The sequence below is a fragment of the Barbatula barbatula genome (assembly GCF_947034865.1).
Source record: "Barbatula barbatula genome assembly, chromosome: 23".
Lineage (NCBI taxonomy): Eukaryota > Metazoa > Chordata > Actinopteri > Cypriniformes > Nemacheilidae > Barbatula > Barbatula barbatula.
The window spans coordinates 12,204,715-12,220,381 of NC_136786.1; the positions used below are offsets into that span (position 1 = coordinate 12,204,715).

The 15,667-nt window shown below is 38.0% G+C and overlaps 1 protein-coding gene across 1 annotated transcript; it reads left to right on the forward strand.

The window, feature by feature from the left end:
- Positions 1 to 6,820: 6,820 nt before the first annotated feature.
- On the forward strand, positions 6,821 to 11,154 carry pi15a (peptidase inhibitor 15a). The gene is made up of 6 exons (XM_079487699.1): positions 6,821 to 6,972; positions 7,301 to 7,632; positions 8,356 to 8,474; positions 8,611 to 8,743; positions 8,835 to 8,950; positions 9,418 to 11,154. Exons 2-6 carry the CDS (start codon positions 7,354 to 7,356, stop codon positions 9,551 to 9,553), a joined length of 783 nt encoding a protein of 260 aa, XP_079343825.1. The 5' UTR covers positions 6,821 to 6,972; positions 7,301 to 7,353; the 3' UTR covers positions 9,554 to 11,154.
- The last annotated feature ends 4,513 nt before the right edge of the window (positions 11,155 to 15,667 follow it).

A 15,667-nucleotide genomic window follows, 5' to 3' on the forward strand; every position in this document is an offset into this window, starting at 1 on the left:
ACAACCAAGAGTGATCTGTAAAACCAAGAAACGAATTTCACTGAGCCACAATGCACACCTTTACTCTTACCACGGCCAGATGTGCTTAGATGCTATAAACAGGTCAAAAGACAGTCTTTTTTCATACACCTTAAGAAGAGTCAGATACAGTAATAGCTAAAACTGATATCCAACTTTGTAAATTAATAAATAACGAACAAAATTGTAGTCAATATACATCATGCTTTATTTATAAGAGATTTTTCTATTCCATGTATTCCGCAGAATGTATATATGTAAATAAGTAGGCGTGGTTAATTCGGCGCTCTGCAAGTTGGGAGCTATGATGAAAAACATGTGAATGAATGCACCCATAGCAAAGTAACAAATCAAATACTCATTTGACCTTCTTTCATTCTGAAGGTTCGTGAGGTATCTGCGCGTGCATATTAAAAAAGGTAATTCTCACGTATTTCAGAAGTCAGATTGTTTTGTAAAGCTGTTAATAGTTTTAATAAAGTTCAACTTTAGGCGAACCGAGGCGAAACTTGCATTGAACTGGGCGATGATGCTCAGATTGTGAGCGCTTTGACGTGAAGCGCCGCAAACCCCCATTCTGGGAGACTTAACAAACCAAAAGACAGAGAGTCGCTTCACACTAAAAATGGCCAACTAATAGAGAGTAAAAAGTGATGAAGACCTACAGCACAGACCCCATGAACATGTTGTTAGGAATTCACCATGTTGTTAGGCCTAAATGGATAAACTACTTTAAAGATCTCCTTCTGCAAAGAAACTAAAATGTCAGCTACTGAAGTGCTTCGATAGGGAGGTGGAGGGGTAGAGCTAGGGCTGGAACAATTAACCGAAAATTAACCGCACATGATTTGGCAATTATTTGCAAATGCACATTATAAGCGACTCAAACTCGTATTTCTTTTAGATCGAGCAGTATCTGATCACAGAGCCGTGCTTCAGATACAAGCTGCGCATAAAAACATACTCGATGCATTTGCATAATCGCAGTGATTTAAAAACTGAACTAGCCAGCTTGATTTAAGCAGGATTTAATAGTAATTGCGATTAATCGCTTACAGCCCAAGGTGGTTGCAATCCGCACCTCACCGCTAGATGTCACGAAATGTAACACTGGACATTTAAAAGTTTGGTGTTTTGTGTCAACACCTTGATGTTTTAAGGTAACCTGAAGGAGCATTAAAAGCAAATATTGTACAAAACTGCCTCCCCGGACATCACTTTTGGCCATGACTGTATACCAATGTAGATTATAGTACTTTTGGAACTGTTATCAAGTTTTGTTTAAGTGTCTCCAGTAAGATACCGTTTACAGTATTTTACAGTAAATGTGTGTTTGAATTTGTGTGTATGTTAGACTGATATTTAGTTACATTCTCAATGCCCATGGCCAAGTTTAGAGCATTTCATGTTTACTTGTTTCTGCTGCATTTACATCTGAACTTCTTGTGAAATATCTTAGCGTGGCCACAACGCTTATAACGCTTATAAGGTCTAGGGCATCAAAGATGGCCATAAATGTCTTATATATGAGTGAGAATATTTTGGCTGCAAAGGAATGTGGCAGGTTAAAAATAGATACAGTGCCGTAGGACATACAACCTATTTCTGAGGTGAACTCTGTCTGCTACCATGGTCATGTTCCCACACCTCGGTTGTATTTACTTTTGCGTGATGCACACACAAGACAAGATTCACCAAGATGAGCACAGGTGTTGTTTCTATATAGTATGTGTAAAATATATTTAATCTTAGTAGTATACAGATTAAAGCAATTATGGGGATTCCTCTAACTGCACCAAGGTTGCAGCAGGTCTGGGCTTTGTGCAACACTGTTTGCACTTGATCTTGGTTCGGGAGCTGACTTTTGTCTTGTGCGCTTGTCAAACCTGACAATAGGATCATTGAGCAGCCAGCAGTGTGCTCTAAAACCAAGAAAGGACCATGTGAAATCATGTATCTAGACAACATGGTGCGAAAACATCTAGACCGAACTTAAGTTCTGAGACATGATCAAAGGGTTTGAGACCCAGCACAAAAATCAGTTTGCAACTGTATGCCAACCAGCAGGGGACATTTTAAAACGTACTGTAAACTACTACATTTTTTATATCAAAAGATAATTGTATCATGTCCAGGTAGCAGCATATGGTCAAAGGTTGAGCATGGCAAGTATGGCCAAAACAATATGTGAAACATCTTGATGTTTTATGATATTTATTATGATATAGTACATGAGTAAAGAGACACACTTAATAAGATACACCGTGGCATAATATGTTTTACATTGAAGTTTATCTAACAGTTCTTTCTGGTTTTCAAATCTGATTGGCTGTAATATTCCACTAGTATCACCAGGAACCGCTTCACCAGTCGCATCACTCCGCCACTAAGCCAGACAGACTTACGAAAGTGAAACTGAAAGTAACACACGCACAATGGCAGTGTCTCTTAGAGCAGTGGTTCTCAAACTTATTCGTTGTAAGTATGATATATTGCTATATATCATTAAATGGATCAGACTTGGGGCCCCCAGGGGGCCAGGGACACCAAGTTTGAGAATTTGCAGCGCTCATAAATAATAGAAAAATGCGTTTGGAACTCGAGAAGCACTCTAATGTAAACAAGCAAGTTTATACGAAAAAGTAATGGAAAAGAACCAGAGTGCAATGGGAATAACCCATTCTATGTGATGCTTTCTAATTGAAAAGATAAGTACCATTGTTACAGAGGATTTTTAACTGTTAAGCAGGGCTGAAATTCATGGCAGAATTAATTCCCCAGTTCCTTTAAAAACCAGATGGTCCGGTGTTGTTTGAGATTTACATAATCACTATCATCCCCAAAACTGGCCTTTTCAATGACAACAAATAAAACCAAATTATTGGTGACTGCACAAATTTAATCAAAGCTCCTGCGTAGCTCTCAAATCAGACCCCCGAGGACACACACTGGTTCTGCTAAAGCAATGGTGTTTTAGTTTTCATTCACACACTGATGATTGCTAAGTGATTTTCCTAGACATGCTGTTCTCTGCCAGAGGAGAAACCGAAGCCTGGGGTGGAGTTCACAGCTGTGAGCGGTGTCTGAATGGACAGGCTAAAGGCACACTGATGAACTCCATGATGTGTAGCCTCTTTTGCGTCTAACCCTATTGGCATCAGCGGGCTTCCGCGAGGCCACTGAGAGGGAGCGTGAAGGGAAACTTGGAACATAGCAATAAGTAAATAAATGTTCTGTCTGAAAAAGGTGGACTTCTTCGTAACAGTCCTCTGCTAGCAGTCTCTCCCTCGCAAATAAGAAGTGATTATTTGTTTGACTGTGAGATAATGAAACTACCTGTGGCGGAGGTGACTGTTGATGTTAAAGATTAACATCACGATTTGAAAGATGGTTGGGTATATGTTTAGGGAAAATTGTGCAACACGTGACATGAAATATCCACTGGTGATATATTTTTATTCCAACTTTTCTGCCAAATCTCAAACGACGACCCAGATTTTTTTCAACTCTTTCAAAGCTGAAAAGAATAAAAGGAGATTATGTCAAATATGTAAAGTGTCAACCTGTCTCAGATTTTTCTCCTAAAACTTCACAGAAGCAAGAAAAACGCAAATGAAACACAAATGTTGAGATACAATAAGGGTATAATGTGAAAATAAGATAAAAATAAATGTGGATTGCATAGGCCTGTCACGATAGCAACTTTTTGTTTGGCGATTAATTGCATCAGAAATAATAGCAATAGTCGATATTATTGTCATTTTATAAATATTTTATGGCACTGATTAAGTTATGATAATTTAATAATGTGTCAGGGTTTGGAGTGAACCGGAAAAAGAACCCAGATGCAGTCAGCGGTTGTAAACAAGACTTTAATAGGGAAAAAGCAAAAACCCACGATGAGGTAACAAGGACAAGACTAAATAACAAAACAGAATAATAACACTTTCCACGAGGGCGACAAAATAAGAAAAAATGAAATTCTTCAATTACTTACACAAAAAAATCTGGAACAAGACTAAACAATAACACAGCATGCAACACGGCAAGGTAATCCAAGAGACAACGCAAGGGTGAACAACGAGACAACACTGAAACCAATGATGTTTTGACTTAGTAGATTTTATGAAAATAAATCATTAAAATATACTTAATATAATCATGTCCCTGTTTTTATTAGTAAATCCAACTCAATTTTATTATGTTAAACCCCTTTAGATTGCTCAAATTAAGTATACTTAATTATTTTGTGTTGAGGCTACATCATTTTTTTAGATATAACTACTTTGGCAGTAGATCTGTAGGTCCCGGCATGCTTTGTGTCTGACTGCATTAGGAGATTCATTTTCAAGATTAATTGTCATTTTAAGTGCTTTTCAGTAAAAAAGAAAGACTTGCTGTGTTTTGTGTTGCTTAACTTTGAGATAAAGGAGAACTTTGGCATTATTTTTAAGTTCGGGTTTTTAAGTTGTTACCGTTGTTCAGAAGAGTTTGTGCATAGGGAGGCGAACTATTAGTAATGACCAGTTATAACTGTGCTAATGCCAGTACAGAAACCCCCAGTCTCTTCTCACTTGACCATCTATGTTGTTAAAACTAGTGAATTTCAATTTGAAAACAAGTGATTTTTTTTACTTCAGGTGACATTTACTTGATATTTGAACAAAAACTTTATGTTTTTAATAAGTACAATTTACTTTAATTTAGTCTTACTTGAATTATAGCAGCAAATTTACTTAAAGTTCGTGCAAATTGTTAAGAGGATTTTATTCGTAACAAGACATGTAAGCAAAATGAATGAGCACAGGACAGCAAACACAAGGGCATTAAATAGGGAGACTAACAAAGGCTAATAAACAAGGGACAGGTCTCGGGAATGAAACACTGAAGCAGAGTCAAACGAGAGAACGAGAGGGGCGGGCCACGCTTTTGGCAGCGCTAACAAAGACAGCGTCATCGGATAAAGTGTTAATGTCATTCATTTTTATGTAAACAAACGCATATATACACACAATGGCGATATATTGCATCACCAAAAACTACCGTCGTTAAGTTTATATATCGCCCGATAATTTGACTATCGTTACAGGCCTAATTGCATTAAATATTGACATTATTTCTGAGGAGAAAAACAACAGTGACTCAATTTGTACTTTTATTCTTATATTCCTGTGAATGAGATTTAAATTTGGTTCCCTCTTTAGCCAAGGCAGTGTTTTTAAACTGTTTACAAAATGAAAACATAAAACAAACTTTCAACCAGCCTCTTCTCTTCGCGCGAAACTCAGTCTGTTTAACATTTTACAGCATATCGCACAATGCTAAATAACTAGGCCTAGCTAATATTAACACAATGCAACACATATAGCATTGTACAAATGACACAGCTATATCACACGGGTTGTTTCACAAAACAATATATGTTTGATTAACTCACGATCATATAACCCCAATTTTATCAACCCTTCACTGGCTACCCATCAAGTATCGTATTGACTTTAAAGTTCTTTTAATCACTTATAAAGCCTTAAAGGGTTTAGCCCCTACCTACCTAACAGAGCTTCTATCACACTACAAGCCATCACGCTCTCTAAGATCTCAAAACGCAGGACTTTTGATAACACCTAACTAAATCCACCAAAGGGGGTCGAGCTTTCTCATACTTAGCACCTAAACTCTGGAATAGCCTTCCTGATATCAATCTAGATTAATAGACACATCTTTTCAGCCAAGCATTCACTTAATGCAAAATATTCTAAATAAACCACCGGGAGACTGCTGACATTAGATATTATTTACTAGGTCTTTTTTATAACAACTTAAACTGTTCATGTTCTGTGTTTTACCTTTTTTTTGTGTTTTTCGTTTTTCCTCTGTAAAGCTGCTTTGAAACAATGCAAATTATGAAAAGCGCTATATACATAAAATTGAAATTGAAATAAAGGGCTGTGCGTCAAGTGAAATGTTCCATGAGTGAGCTTGAGTCGTCATTCACTGCCCCATAACATTGTACAGATTTCAACGTGTGTGACTGCTTCATCTTCTCACAATTCTAGCTCTTCCATCACTTCCAAGAAAGTTTGGAAACCACTAGCTTTTGTGCATATGGGCTAGGTTGGGGGGCTTCTTCTGCGTCACGTTGCTTTAATTTGTGCCCAGCTGCCAAAGAAAAGGATTATACTGCTGAGGGGGTTTTGCCCTTGGCTTACTAACTGCTATGGCACGCTGGATTCATATCGACACTCAAAATATATAAATGTAATCTATATAGGCTAATGAATTATCGTAAACAAGACATAAAAACTAAAGTGGTGAATAGCTGGAACTTAGCCTGGTATAAAACTTTTTTCCAATTATTCTCCAATGTCGTAATACCTTGACTGTTTTAGCCACTCTAAGACTTTTAAGTTCCAACTTCTTATTTTATTGTAATGATTTCCTGATGATGATGTCTTTGTAAAACCCATGAACACAGGGTTTACATGCATGCATGAATTAACAGGACTGTTACTCTTCTGATAGAAGGTAGTCTACTTTTCATTTCTGTTGCATTAACTGATCCTAGTTCGCATTCATATTTGGCTCAAATGGCTCATTGCATTTTGGGGTCACTGGATTATTCACTCACTTATCTTTTGTTTTCTTTTCTACTCTTGCCAGCTGCGCAAACTAAAAGCAGATGTTTTGATTAAGCCTGTTTGGATGTGACTGCCAGGAAACTGATATAAGAAGCGGAGTGTTACGTCTCCGATGATGTCGCGTTTCAGGTGACGGACTGGGCGGAACCCCGCGCACCTTCAAAGCCGCAACATTTCCTGAACCGGCACAGCAGCCGTATATAAACCGACAGCGCGCCTCAGCAGTTAGATCTCTGAGAATAAAACCAAAGCTGCTGCTATTTACACACTGACAAAGAAGAGACGTGTTTATATCTGCTCTAACATTTATCCGAAGGTAAGAAAATGTGTGTTTAAATTTGATGTGTTACATTTGTATATTGCATTTATTATATTGCAAATGTAATTTAAACACCAAATCTGATTAGCATTTGTTATTTGGGGCTAAATTTTTCTGTAGGTTATTCATGTTACAATTTACAACATTCATTTATAGTTTTACTGAAATCCAAATACGTTATGGCATCTCTTTTCTTCACAGAACCTTTCTGTCATTTTTGTTCTGTTTCATTTGAACAATAAACAGCCTATATTGACTGCATAATAATCAATGGCTGGCAGAATGAGGTTTCATATAGTAAATACAAAATATTTACATTTTCCAGGCAGGCATTGTACCAAAGGAAGATCGTCGTTTATCACATATCCGACGTCAATCATGAATGCAAACCGTTTGGCTATCGACATTCTGCTCTTGTGCATATCCTGTGGAGCAAGTGCCATGGCAGCCTTCAATCCCAGTCTGTCTTCATTTGCTCCAGCGAGCAATTTCACCGATACAGCCTCCGCGCCTCCCAAATATCTCACTGAGGCTGCGAACCTTGCCAAAACCCGAAGGAAGCGTTATATTTCCCAAAATGACATGCTTGCCATTCTCGATTATCATAATAAAGTCAGAGGAAAAGTCTTCCCCCCAGCCTCAAACATGGAATATATGGTAAGTCTCTATCTTTCAAACTTTCTAAATACATGAATTCTGAACTGCACTGTTCTGAATTCTGAACTTTTGCTTTGCAGTTCACCGGGTTCAGTAGCGTTTATATATTTATTTCTGTAATAGTCTGGCGTTTTGCCTGGAATGCGCGCCGCTGCTGTTGTACTGTATCTGAACACTTCAATGCGCGCGTGTAACTCGCAGGATGCAAAAAGGACGAATGTTTCCGTGTCCTTTTCGCACCAGCAGCTGCTGGTCAGATCTAATTGGCAGAGACCACCAGAATATATCATCAGCAGCAGCAGAGATAAATGTGCATATCTCCAAAAGTATCAGAAATGTTGATGTAATGTTGGATTATTTTGGGAGAGTATCATGAATTTTGTAATTCATTACGGTAAACGGAATTATTCAATGGTTTTGTGGTCACTAGTCTAGGACGAAATGCTGACACAGCATTCGTTGTTTTGTCAATAGCTTGGTTTAAGGCTCCTTCGGGTCACTTGTGAATCAATGGAATCTTTGTAATGCTTGAGGCAGAAAGGTTAATGAGACATTTACAGAAACAAACACTCTTGTTCTTTAGGCGTGTTGGCTACCTTTATTATCTCTGCAAATGATTCTTTAGAAACCCAACACGTTCCCTAAATAAAATCAGGACTTCAAAAAATGATTTATTGCAGGAATTTGTCGAAGGATCTGATCGCAGCATATTTTTCGTTTTAGGTGTGGGATGACACTCTTGCTAAGACAGCAGAGCAGTGGGCCTCCACATGTATTTGGGATCATGGTCCTCAAAGTCTTCTTCGATTTCTGGGTCAGAATCTTTCAGTCCGAACAGGAAGGTGCGTATTTTCACACTTATTTACTGTCTTAGTCTTATTCACTGTGGGCAGTGATGTTCGATTTTAGAGTGTTTTCCTGTTTCAACATTATCATTTTCACAAGATTAAAGTTTTTCAATGTCTGGATTGCTTGCAGGTATAGATCCATTTTGCAGCTGGTGAAGCCCTGGTATGATGAGGTAAAGGACTACTCTTTTCCTTACCCCCGAGACTGCAATCCCAGATGCCCCCTGAAGTGCTATGGACCAATGTGCACCCATTATACTCAGGTGAGATGATCATCCTGGTGCAACAACCGTCTCACTGTATGATCATCTTTTAGGTGTGCATCCATTTTGACCATATTGCTGTTGTTACCAGATGGTGTGGGCAACCTCAAATAAAATAGGATGTGCCATCAACACATGCCATAATATGAACGTGTGGGGTTCTGTATGGAAGAGGGCAACGTACTTGGTGTGCAACTATTCTCCAAAGTAAGTCTATCCTGTTTGGAAAAAAATCTGTGGCAACAGTTGGGCCTACAAATGCACAAACCTTAAAGTAGCAACTTGACACTTCTCTGTTAAAAAGATTTTTGACGTTCTGGTTCAAAGACCTACGACCTCTTGCATTCCAGGTCATGTGGAATTTAAGTGGAATTCTCCCTCTAATTCCGGAATCAAAGAACCATAATCTTGTCTAGCATGTGATTTATGACCTCGTTTCTTTAATCTTATAAGGCAGTGCACTTGTGAAAGTTGTTAGGCCACTGTTTATCCAGGTATTTTTAAACTGGAGACCTGTCATACTGGCCGACAACTAGTAAACGCAGATTGATTTGATGACTTTCTAACGTTCTAATTCCCAAACAGGGTTTAGTCTACAAATACAATGTATGAACCAATTAATATCAAATCTATGCATATCGTATCTAACGGCATGATGTTGTTGTTGTTTACAGGGGAAACTGGATTGGTGAGGCCCCATATAAAGTAGGTGTTCCTTGTTCCATGTGCCCTCCAAGCTACGGAGGATCATGCAGTAACAACATGTGCTTTCCTGCTGTGAACTCAAATTACCTGCACTGGTTCAAATAAACACAGGCAAAATGCACATGCCCCATCACAGAGACGCTCTCCCTCATGGGAATTTGCACAACATTCCTGCATCCCCCATTTTGTACATATGGGCCATATAGGACCACGGGTTGCAAGGCAGCATGTTTTTTATGTTTATAAATTATTTTTCCACGTCTATACTTTGTATAACTATTATTGTTGTTTTGTTTATAAAATCATTTATTGGAAATATAGGCTCTTTACTGAAGGGGACTCCACTGTGATCTGTCAACACATAACTGGTGATGACGGTATTCAGAGGAGAGCCTTAATCTGCAAGACTCTTATTAAGCCTTGTCAGCAAAATTAGTCTAACAATGTTTATATTTGCTGGCTAAGTGTAATGGACGTCTAGAACTGTAACTCTCAAGAATGTATTTTTTAAGATTCGTTGCTGTATAGACAGTGAGGGTGTGGTTATCAGTAATACTGTTTAAGTCTAAGTTAAACAACAGACCTTGGGTCAAGCAGCCTGTTTTGTTTGATGTCACGTATAATAACTCTGAGGGTTGATTTTAGGTGCTTCATATGAGATAATAAGCTCTTAAGTAGTACTGTACATCACTGGCACTGTTCTTCTCACCAGCGTCATCTGTAATGCTTTTGGTGTCTCCTTTTAGGATATGTACAATTTCTAAAAGTAATGTGTGTCATTTCTTTTGACATTAAGACTTTCAACACTTTTGGTGGTGCTTTCAAAATGGTGCTCGACATAGCAACGCTGATTCAAGCTGTTGTGTTATGGACAGGGCAGGTATTGGCAAAACTTGTTTTAAAACAGTCTTTATGTTTGTAAAAATGTAATTTGGCACAGAAATTACAATTATATGACCATTTAAGCATTTAGGCTTCCTAAATGTGCTTGATGATCATAAATATAGATTAGATGTAAAATATAAACGCTGTACATTTGCGACCCCACATTTTATTTGGTAAAACAAAGCATTTAACAGGATGGCAAAGCATTCTGTACTCTAATGGAACGTGTTTGATTTGTTAATGCACCTTATCTTTTTTATGTACTATTTCAATTTTTGTTTGTATATTTTTAATTGTTGGGTTTATTCACGGTGATTTTTACCTGTTGTACATACATTTATTTTATATTCACAAGTACATTGTCTGTAAAATGCATGCACAACAGTGGCACTCAGATAGGGAATAATGTGTATTGCATTGACAACTGTCTTTCAGTAATAAGGTATTTATCATCTGAACTGTACTGTACATAGCTTTTTTATACAAATGATTTTAAATACCTATTTTAATATGAAGCAAGTGTTTGTGTTATTTATACCTGCCCTTTTGTGCATCATTGCAAAGATCAGACACCTTTCAAATTTTCGAATCAAGAGTATTTTTTTAAGGTTTAGAATGTAGATAAACATGATTGAATATTTTTTTAATTAGACTTATAACCAAAGCAAATTCAATTCAACCAGAAACTATTATAATTAAAGCATAAATATTATTAATAATATGTGTTCACGTATAATTTAAATTCATATTTATAATTGATATCCAGTCTGTTAGAGGATGTATTTTGTATTGCTGAATAAAGTTGAAAATCATTTCGCTTCAAAGTTTTATTCTTGAATTATTCTTTTTAAATTACTCTTGCCTTTGTCTCTCTTTCATGCCACAAAAACAGGCAGATCTGATAGTTATTATGGGGTTTTCTGAGAAACTTCCTCCTCCCTGCTCCTTTTGATGCTCTGTTTTCACTTCCACTTGTGCATTGTAATTGTAAGACCACTTCTTTGATATGAGAACTGGTTACAATTAAAATTTTCCAAGAAAACGTTGACTTTGGCCCAGTTTTACACAATATGTATGTGATCTTGCGAGAGGCGAATGAAACCGATGAACCTGGTGAGAGCAGGCCCTGCCTCGTGCGCTCTGGTAGAGGGGTGGGGCGAGCGGTCAAACACACACTCACAGCTACCAAATTCTGCAGACTTGGGAAAAGTATCACAATGAAATATGAGGCCAGAAATGTTTTGATCTATTGGACAGACGCAGCCGTTTCTCTGCAGAATTTCAGCTGTGAGAGAGGAGCGGCAAACGGCCTATGGCGTACAAAGACTAACAGGCCACTGTACTCTAGTTAACCTAATGGAATGCAGTAGTTGTGAATAATATGCAAAATAATTCAAAAGACAGTGTTTCACAGGAAGTTTCACGGGAAGTAGGTGAAGAACAGTGCACGTGAATGGGTGAACTGAGAAGAAAATGCATAAAACATCCATGGATGTGTAGAGTATATGACCTGTGCCCTACATTCCAAATCTTCTAAAGCCAAACAATGGCATTGTTTCAACTTATTATCTGTTATGGGCAAAGGTTTCGAACAACATGGAGGTGATTAAATAATACACAATAATACAACTTAAACAATTCAAGTAAACCATATTCTTTAAAGGGAAGAATTCTTTATTATTTATTATTAATTCTTTATTTAGTCATTAGTTATTCACCCTCTAGCTGTTCCACATCTTCATACATTTCTTTGTTCTGTTTCACAGCAACCAACAGTTCTGGGGCACGTTGACTACCATTTTAATTTTTAAATTGACTTCTATGGAATAGTTTGTGTTCAACCGAACAAAGACATTTAGGTTTGGAACGACTCAAATGACGACAGACTTTTCATTTTTGGGTGAACTGTCCTTTTAAGATTTTATTCAGTTATATTTACCACTAAAGTTATAGATCAAAGGCTGACTAATCTCTAATCTGACTTCTAACTAGCCTCATTGTTTTATATGCCTCATTAGGTTTGTACAATACAGCATTGTTTTGATCTCGGCTCCGGGGTCAAATGACAAATGGTGTTCATTGTAAAAACCAGCTCAAGTCCAGCTCAAGTATAAATAAGCATTTTGGGTCTGTAAGTAGAGGCTTGATCTCTCACAACCAAGCAAACTAAAATAAATATTTATTGAAATATTTGTAGAGTCAACTTGAAGCAAACTAATCTGTGTGATGTGATGAGGTGGCGCCAAATCGAAGTAAAAGATCAATGCAGTCCTTAAAAGTGTTTACATTTTGAGTCTGTGGATTTATCAATGACTTCAACTTGTATGTGGAGAACAGGTGATAAACTGGCATGTGAGTCTATCTATGAGCTAAACATCAGGTGAATGCAACTGAATGATTGAATGTCTCTTTGGCTTGCGACTGGACGTGGCCGATCAGCAACCTGCTCATGAAAACTTGGCTCCCTTGATTTTTGCTTTCATGTCTCCTGGGACCCATGCAGATAGCATTCTTCCGTTTTTGGTGTGCTTTATTCTCTTTTCCTCTCTCTCCTTCCCTCTGCAGGAACCCAACAAATCTGTTCACCCCCACCCTTCCCCTCAACTGAGGTGGCTAAGTTCAGACCGGCCCCTTCTGGCCTTTGAATACTATCCCTAATTTCAATGATACCAAACCGTTCAATGTAATATGCATGATGCTAACAAATATTGCACAGCTTGGAAGAAAGTTTAAGATCCTACGTAACTAAGCCCTTTTCTGCCCATTCAAAAAGTACACCTTTGCACCTAAAGAGTACATATTAGTACCTATAAGTAGTTCTATCTACATACAACGCGGGTCACCTTGCACGGAATTGGTCATGATGTTTCTACAGTATCTCTAAACGGACAAACTGCTCCACAGAGCGTTTCATAAATATGTTATTTCCTTCAGCAAAGAAGCAAAAATGTTATCTCATCTAAGTCCTGTGTCGGGCACAGTAATGCTTCGAAAGGGAGGGGTGGAGTGAGCCATGGTTGCAATTGGTAAAATCACCATGAGATGGCGCTAAATTTTGACCACTGGACCTTTAAGGACCGATTATTTTTAACAGTGAAGCCTTTAATTGCAAAGCAGATGCTGACAACAGTAACATTGATAAAGTGTTTATTCTGAATGCTATGCAATTTTATTTCTATAACATTCTTCCAAATGCACCAATGTGAATGTACTCAAATTGTAATTCCTGGAGGATGTGAAAAAACAGATTGGTGAAATGGAGGGTAACCAGCAGTAAAGCACCAGCATCTGGAGCTCTGCACAGACACTAGATCTGGTCTACTGCAAAAGCAACAGAACGGGCTGTAAACATCCCCTGTGCAATGCCAAACTGTCTCTCTCAGCTCACATGCTGCAAAGGGCTAATGGTGTTAAGCATTGTTTCCCAGCTTTCCCATCCCTCTAAAGCCTCATCATCACGGCTCAAGTTCTCCTTAGTCGACACTAAACCAGAATGTGTTTTTTAACCTCTTGCATTACTGAATATCATTTTGCATGAACATTGAAATTATAACATTGGCAAGGATTATTTATTCAGAATGCACATTTCGAGGAATAAGTAATATAATTTGAAACCTGCATCATTCCTTTCTTCTGTGGAACACAAAAAAAGATATTTCGCGAAATGTCTCAATTGTTTTGTGGTCATACAATGGAAGTCAGTGGGGTTCAATGTTGTTTTGGTCACCAATGATCTTCAAAATGTTTTGCAGAAGAAATTCATACGGGTTTGGAAAATATTTGTTTGGGGTACACTGTCCTTTTAAATAGTTTTGAATGGCCATCAACGGAGAAGCATGTTTTTAACAACCAGATGGTGTCCTTACGTTATCTATCAGCGGGGGCTAACGAAAGCATGTCCAAACCCTTACTCCATGGTTTCAGTGAGGGCGGGGCTACCCGGAACAATGCAGTATACAAAACCAATCCTGACAAAAGTCACAGCTGATATAGACAAATTGTAACTCATGTTATCCCCCAGCTCTTGAAGAAGGTGAGGAGAACTGTTGAAATTGCACAACTGTGTTTAGTGGTTTATGACAACTAAAGTAGCGTGAATTTACACATCTGTTTGACAGAGAGCAAGGCCCCCAACAATAAAACATGTTAGGGGATCCCGACAGATGTTGGCGCACGGATGTTAAAACTTTCTCAGCTGTAAATCTTGCTGAGTTCGGTGGGCTTCCACTCAGAGTTCTGAGTTCTGAGGATGCAACCCAGTGAGCTGTGTCCCTTCTCAATGAGAAAAATAAGCAGTGGCCAGTTTGACCATAAATGGTGACAAGGCAATGATCTGTTCTCCTTGATGTTGTTTTTGTAGGCCTGCTCTCTCATAACACACAGGCAAGCTCTTTACAGTGTTCTTCAGTTAAAATTGCCTGTGAAACAAAACCATGGGATACTCTGATAAATAGTTTTTATTTGATTTCTTCTTAGTCATTATGATTGAACAGACATTAGATCATAATTTAGTAATGCACACACATAATCTGACATATTCTTAAATTTGAAAAACTGTACTCTTTGAGGAGGTAAACAGTCTTGTATATAGAGAAATTCACTTCAAAGATCTGTATGAAAATCAACTCTGTGTCATGGAAATCAGATCGGGTCCCCTAAACCACTCCTGTCATGCTGGATGCCTTTGATGTTAAATATACAGTAAGGTTGTTTGTGTCGGCACAGCAGATTGACTAAATAAAAGCAATTGAATGCATTTACTGCACGTAAAAAAGCACAGATCAAGCTCAAGCTAAACTGCTTTCTCTTCCCTTTGCATCAGTTTTTATTTAATATCTTTGTGTGGCGGTTTGTTTGCATTCGCACCCAGCTTACTCAACATAATACAGACAACGTCTGTTTGTTTCTTATGGTTTACGATGGAGTATTAAAATATGTAAAAAGATTGAAATAATGACATTGCATTTGTGTTTGTAATCTCCCTCCCTTACAAACTTCCAAACCGTATCCCTGCAGGCTGCAGTCTCTCAAACGATGATTATAGCTCGTTGTCGCCATCATGCGACTAAAACGACACTCCGTGCGTCCCTTTTATCATACTGCCCACAAATAGTAGGCTATTAGAAATTAAAACTCGTATATTTAAAATGATAGTATGTCGAAATGAATATTCTCGAAGTAAGCATAAACGTAGGCCTACGTACTTTTAGGGCCCAGTAGAAGTGACGAAATGGGACGAGTCTTTTAACATCTCACACCACAATAAATTAGCTTACAGCAAACAAACTTTTCCTTAACTGAGCCTGTTAAAGTTTGCTTGATGATTTATTCAAG